General features: G+C 33.5%; 1 protein-coding gene across 1 annotated transcript in view; it reads left to right on the top strand.

Moving 5' to 3' along the window:
• Positions 1–4,783, top strand: part of rrh (retinal pigment epithelium-derived rhodopsin homolog) — a 200,405-nt gene extending 195,622 nt beyond the window's left edge. Inside the window, exons 7-8 of the mRNA XM_077538869.1 lie at positions 128–306; positions 396–4,783. Of these exons, the coding sequence (XP_077394995.1) occupies positions 128–306; positions 396–501 (285 nt within the window). The 3' untranslated portion in view covers positions 502–4,783. The remainder of the gene's footprint in view (positions 1–127; positions 307–395) is intronic.
• The last annotated feature ends 2,743 nt before the right edge of the window (positions 4,784–7,526 follow it).

Here is a 7,526-nt window from a genome sequence, read left to right as displayed (position 1 = left end):
TCAGTTATGACTCTCCATAACAGCTAATTTTTTTTTTTTACAGCCAATTCAGTTTTAAAACACCACTACAAATAAAGGCAATCCTTGCAAATATGGAAACATGTCTTGTTTTGATTTTGGCCTGCAGATGTCCATTGTGATGATCGCAATGTTCCTTGTGGCCTGGTCTCCATACTCCATGGTGTGTCTCTGGGCATCTTTTGGTGACCCCAGAACAATTCCTGCACCCATGGCTATCATCGCCCCTCTCTTTGCCAAGTCCTCTACCTTCTATAACCCCTGCATTTATGTCATTGCTAACAAAAAGTCAGTGTTTCTTTTTTACCCTCTATCAGCCTTATTTTTCGTTTTCAACAATGTACTACATGTGGTTAACTTGACATTTTTCCACACAGATTCCGGAGAGCCATTATAGGTATGGTCCGGTGTCAAACCAGACAAAGAATCACCATCAACACTCAGGTTCCCATGACAACTTCTCAACAACATCTGGCCCAGTGAGATGACTGCTTCAGTTTCACAACAGAGCTGCAATTCAGGGCATGTATACATCAACATAATTGGTATAAAATAAATCACTATCAGTGTTTCTTAGCATTGTCGTATTACGTGTTGATATTAGAGAGCACATGTAATCCATTCTTTAACAGTTTTTGTGGTTTAAATTAGAGAGCACATTTAATCTATTCTTTAGCAAAGACTAGCATTTTCTAACTGACATTCAGTCAGTCAATATACGCAAAAGGAGGTGGATGAGCTTAAAACAACTCAAATTAATCACATTGAAAACGGTAAAACCATGCAAACTGAAATGTACAAAATATGTGACAGTTTAATTATTTTAAATGATAAAATGGAATATTTAGAAGGACAGTGTAAAAGAAACAATCTGATTATTGATGGAATTGAAGAATCACCAGGAGAAACATGGACTGACACCGAAGATAAAGTAATGAAACTATTCAGAGACAAATTACAATTTCAGGAGAAGATAGAATTGGAGCGTGTGTATCGGACTGGCAAACGGGAAACTGGGAGGACCAGACCCAGGACAATTACAGTTAAATTTGAAAAATACAAAGATAAAACAAAAATTCTACAAAAAACAAAACATCTTAAGGGCACAAACATATACATAAATGAGGATTTTACTGATATTGTTCGAAAAAAACGGAAAGAACTTATACCAGAAATGAAAGCAGCACGGGAAAGAGGAGAGATTGCCTACCTAAAATACGACAAGCTTATAATTCATCCCCGTACAAGCACACCCAGACACTTGCACCAACACAACTCATCAATAAAATGAAGGAATAACACAATACACTTGATGACGAAAAGTTGACAAATACTAGAATGGAAAATCTATACCCAAACACAAAAAAAATACAAATATTTGATTATACGGAACATAAGACATCTGATCCAGAAAATGGCATTGACCCAGATAAATTTTTATGTAGTAACAACTATGACCTTGCCTGCGAGTACCACACTAATGAGCAATTCAATGCAAATGTAAGTAAGGATTTTCGTGCATTCTCAATCATACATTTTAATAGTAGAAGTCTATATAAAAACTTTACAGAAATTAAAAAATGCTTGAGTAAAATAAATAAATTCCAAATTATAGCCATATCAGAGACATGGCTTGATAATGAGAAAATAAGCGATATAGAAATGGAAGGATATGAATTGTTTACAATGAATAGGGAAAACAGAAGGGGAGGAGGAGTTGCAATATATGTTGATAAGGTTTTCAAATGTAGTAAAATTGAACATCTAACTACTACTGTGGATAATGTAATGGAATGTGTAACTATTGAAGTTCATATAAAAAATATGTCAAACGTAATTATAAGTTGTATATATAGGACACCAGGATCATGTCTTGATACATTTAACGATAAGTTAACAGATATCCTTAGTTATACAAATGATAAAAAGTTGCGAATATTGTGTGGTGATTTTAACATTGATTTATTAAATCCTAATGGACATCAGAAAACAACTGATTTTATAAATATGATGTATAGTAATAGTTTATTTCCTGTTATTATAAAACCTAGTAGAATAACAATCGATACAGCTACACTAATTGATAATATATTCACAAATAAAATTGACCTTAAAATAGAAAGTGGACTCCTTATTAATGATATAAGTGATCACCTCCCGATTTTTGCAATTTTTTATGATTATTTTGATAAAAAAATGAAGCCGATTACTTACACATTTGAAACTAGAGCAAGAACAACACGCTCCATGGCTGCCTTTAAGTTGGATTTAGAGAAACACAACTGGTCTGAGGTTTATTCAAATAACGATCCTGATATTGCATATAGTGAATTTCAGTCAACCATTATTTCTCTATATAATAAACATTGTCCATTAATTAAGATTACAAGAAAGTATAAAGGTCCAAATAAGACATGGATGACAAAGGGGATACAGAATGCATGTAAAAAGAAAAATAATTTATATAAAAGATTTATTAAATTGAGAACTGTGGAAGCTGAAACAAAGTACAAGATCTATAAAAATAAATTAGCAAATATTATTCGAATAAGAAAGAAAGATTATTACTATGAATTATTAGAACAGAATAAAAGCAATACACAAGAAATATGGAAAACACTAAATCATGTAATTAAAAAAAGTTCTAAAAAAACAAATTTTCCACAATATTTTATAAAAGATAACGATATGGTAATTGATGAAATTTCTGACATAGCTAATAATTTTAATGAATATTTAGTTAACGTGGGCAGCAACTTGGCAAACAAAATCCCAGAGCCAAGAAACAAACGTGAAATAGATAAGAACATTGTAAATAATTCATCCACAATGTTTCTTAATGATGTGAATGATATAGAAGTATTAAATGTTGTGAAAACATTAAAAAATAAAAAGTCTACTGACTGTCTTAACATTGATATGACATTAGTAAAAAGTATTATAGAATATATTGTAAAACCTTTTACATATATTTGTAATTTATCATTTAAAACTGGTATATTTCCATCAAAAATGAAGATAGCCAAAGTCATTCCTGTTCATAAAGGTGGAGAAAGACACAAGTTTAATAACTACAGACCAATATCATTGTTGCCACAGTTCTCAAAAATTCTAGAAAAAATATTTTCATATAGATTGGATAATTTTATTGAGAAACATAAGCTCTTAAGTGAAACCCAATATGGGTTTAGAGAAAAACGGACCACCTCAATGGCAGTCATGGAGCTTGTAGAAGCAATATCTACCGAAATAGATAATAAAAAATTTACTGTTGGGATTTTTATGGATTTAAAAAAAGCTTTTGATACTATAGATCATTCTATATTAATGAATAAATTAAAGAAATATGGAATAAGAGGTTTAGCTTATAAGTGGATGAAAAGTTATTTGGAAAATAGATATCAGTATGTGCAGTTTAATAATGTACAATCAGAACACATGAAGATCACTCATGGAGTTCCCCAAGGGTCTGTGCTCGGCCCTAAATTATTTATACTGTATATAAACGATATTTGCTGTGTCTCAAAAACATTGAAAAGTGTTTTATTTGCTGATGATACAACTTTCTATTGTTCAGGAGAAAACCTGAAGCAGCTTCTGACTACTGTGGAGTATGAATTGAATATATTAAAAAAATGGTTTGATGTAAATAAATTATCATTGAATTTAAATAAAACCAAGTTCATAGTTTTTGGCACGAGACAAATCACTCATCAAGTCAAAATTATGGTGAATTCAATTGAAATAGAAAGGGTGAATGAAAATAAATTCCTTGGAATTATTATCGATGATAAATTATGTTGGAAGCCACACATAGAAACTGTTAAAAGGAAAATGTCAAAAATCATAGGGATACTCTATAAAAGTAAGGATGTTTTAAACATGAAATCATTATATATATTATATAGTTCATTATTATTACCATATTTGACCTATTGTGTGGAATTATGGGGAATGGCATATAAAACAAATACTAACACCGTTTTCAAATTGCAAAAGAAAGCTATAAGAATTATTAATGGATCAAAGTATACAGAGCCAACACATCCACTATTTATTAAATTAAATGCAATGAAATTTTATGACTTGGTGGATTTTAAAATAGCACAAATAATGTATAAAGTTTATAACAATTTACTCTGCCACAGTACTCAGAAGTTATTTGAAATTAGACACAGTCCTTATGATATAAGGGGTACAAGTGTGTACAAAAAACCCAAAACAAGAACAAATATTAAGCAAAGGTGTGTATCTGTAAAAGGTGTTGATCTGTGGAATCATTTGGAAATTGCTCTGAAAAATTGTGATTCAATGCTGGAGTTTAAAAAAATGTTTAAAAGTAAAGTTCAAAAAAATTATCTATGTCAAGCCAGTATATGAAAAATGTACATGTGAGTATGTGTAAGTGATCTAGATAGGTATTATGGTATATGTTTAGTAAATTTATGTATATATGTTTTTGGTAAATGTGAATAGGTTAAGTGCACTTGTGTATATATATATATATATAACTTGGGTTATATATATCATTTATTATTTTATTATTATTATTTTTAATAATCAGTAAATGAAAATTGTATTAATAATGAAATAAGTTTAAATATATTTAGTAAAAGGGGTAGGACTAGATAAGTTTTTAACTTCTTCCTACTCCCTTTTGAACATGTAAGTTATGATTAATTGAATGATTATGTTATTGGGATTTTCTTCTATTTTGATTGTTGTTGTTTTTTGTTTTATCTCTGCTGTTCATTTGTTTATATGTTCAAAAAAAATAAAATAATAATAAAAAAGTCTTTTGAAGTTAATGTTGTCATTAGTAAATGTCAGTAATTACCGTAAGTAAGGCCACAGAATTTGAAACAACTTACAGTGGGATATCAGCACCAAAGTCTACACGACCAAACGACCAATGCAATTTCAAAACTAGCATTGTAACGTCTTGAAACCGGTCTTATGACTACTGTTTGAAGGTCTTGGTTTTGTCCTGAACTGGACTCCCAAAAGTCTTGGTCTTGACTCACTCTCGGACTGGCCGGACATGGAATTTCCCATTGAGACCGGTCAGGGTTGAACCGATACAATGGAAAAGGTGCGGCCTCGAGGTGCGGGTAGATGTCAGGGCTAAAGGCAATGGACAGGAATAGAATAGAAAGACTGAATTTTCTTTTCGTCTAGTAATAAGCTTCACGCACATTCTGAAAAACCTAGTCTTGCTGGCTCTTGACAAGAACAGAGTGTAAACTATTGAGTGCATCTGAATATAAGCCTCACCCACCAAATTTAAAGGAGGAAAATATTTCATACTGGACTATAAGATGTCTATGTTGTAACATGGCATATTTACAAAAGAAAGATTTTACACAGAAAGGGCGTTTTTCTACCGCTGTAACTTTTGGAGAACTTTTCAGTTTACCTTGGTAAAATTTAGTTTGGGCGTTTTTCCACCAACAACAATTACCAGGGTAATTAAATTCCCCAGGTAGCATCCAAGTACTATCTCAGCAGCAGGGTCTTGCTGAGCCAGGCAGGAACTTTGAGGGAGTGGGCTGCAATGACCACGGCTGATTGGTCAAATTTGGGGGCATTGTTTTTACATCGGTTGGACTCAATCAAACTCATTTGAATTAATTACCGAGAACTCGAAGACGCTGTGGAAACACAATTCTAAATTCCCTGCTGAACTTTTACAACCAAGAACTCCCTTTACCCAGAAGTCAAAGTTCCTGGGCTTGTTGGTGGAAAAACGCCGAATGATTAAAAAAAATTTAAAAAAAATGGAGATCCGTGGAGACTCCTCTTGTTCTCCGTCGTTGATTATCTGTAAAGCATACACAATAGCCAGAGGCTGTGACCAAGGAACAAGAGGATCTATGTTCCAGAAATTCTCAGAGGTGGGCATCTGGTTAATGTTTTGTTGATGATTAATAAATGACAGCAAACTTTGTAAAATTGACGGACTAAACATTGCTGGGGGTGGGTTTTCGACAACGTAATCATCAATAACTGAATCAGTACCAACGGACCTTCTCAGTCAGTCAATGACGGACGCCCATTTTGTACATGAAGGACGGACACTCACTTCGCTGACGCAACGCAGAGTACTTCCACTTCATTCCTGGGACGGCAGCTGAGCCACTCTTTTTCACCTGCAGTAAACAAGTAAATATACACATAGGCCTACCACACATGCTAAATTCCTCGCACATTCTATTCTTTAAGCCTTCTCTCTTCTGGTTCTGTCCCAATTGTGTTGACTGGCCGTTTTGTAGAGCTCGGGTGACTACAGACCGCGATGATAATGTTTTCCTTCTGTTGGTAATTCCTCGTTATTGGTAGGTTTATGCAAGCATTAGTTCAGTGCTCAGTTTAGGTCCTGAGTCCATTGGACGTGGGTGGCAGTATTCCCGGCCTTTATGAACGTGTACACATACTATATGTGACGACATTAGTGAGGAAAAGAATAGTAACATAACAATGTCAAGCGGAAAATTGTGATGACAAAATGTAATTTAGCATGACGGAAGCGTGGATAAAATCATGGCGACAGACTGACGATTGATGGACTTTGCCCATGAAATTTATCTTTGGTCCTAAAATAGCGGTTGTAATTTAGCAATTATGCAACACTGAAAATAACGTAAACGGATTTACGACTACAGTTCGGTTTGGATTGAAATATTGAAAAACTGACGATGATGGAAGTGTGTCGCGTCTGTTCATGATTACCAAATGACGATGCCCAAAATTCATTGATGCGCCCACATCTGGAAATTGTTACAATTGCTTTACAGTTTTATAGCTATTATGTTTATCTCGTTACTGAATTATTTGACAGTATTGTTCAACACCCACTGTCCTGTACTGACATCAACAAGAATAATAATAAAAATAGAATGCACAAAATCTGTGCTATTGTGTGATAATGTGAAGAACCACTGCTCCCAAGTACACACAGTTGTATGGAGGACCAAAAGTGCCAACATTAAATAAATTAAGACATCATTAAATAATTAAATAAAAGTGTCATTAATTAAATAAATGTGTCATTAATTAAATAAATGTGTCATTAATTAATTAAAGTAGCTCTATGTAAGATTTAAAATTTCAAATCTCTACTGCCACCTGTGGCCGAAAACAAACTGCACGCTCGTACACGCTGCGCGCACTCGTACGTGCACGACCTCAATACTGAAGACTGGGCTTTTCATATCCAATTAAACTATGTTTTCAGAGGTAAGAAGTTTTATAATGTTCTACAAAGCTGGCCACTTCACGGAATGAGACTCGATCCCCACTAAACAATTGATGTCCACGGGACGTGCAGATCATATTGCTTTAGTCGGTCGAAGTTCAGTCCTGTGCTGTACTCCAAAACGATGTGCAAATTACCTCAATTAATTGGACCTCATTCCGATGTTAATATGCAGTTACATATTGTCGTCACCCCGCTCGACGGACGTCAACCTGATTCTAGTCATTATTTTTATTTTTTTTTATTTTTTTTT

The sequence above is a fragment of the Festucalex cinctus genome, chromosome 12 (assembly GCF_051991245.1).
Source record: "Festucalex cinctus isolate MCC-2025b chromosome 12, RoL_Fcin_1.0, whole genome shotgun sequence".
In the NCBI taxonomy this organism is placed as follows: domain Eukaryota; kingdom Metazoa; phylum Chordata; class Actinopteri; order Syngnathiformes; family Syngnathidae; genus Festucalex; species Festucalex cinctus.
Note: the sequence above shows the minus strand (reverse complement) of the source record. Positions and strands in the feature narration are given on the sequence as shown.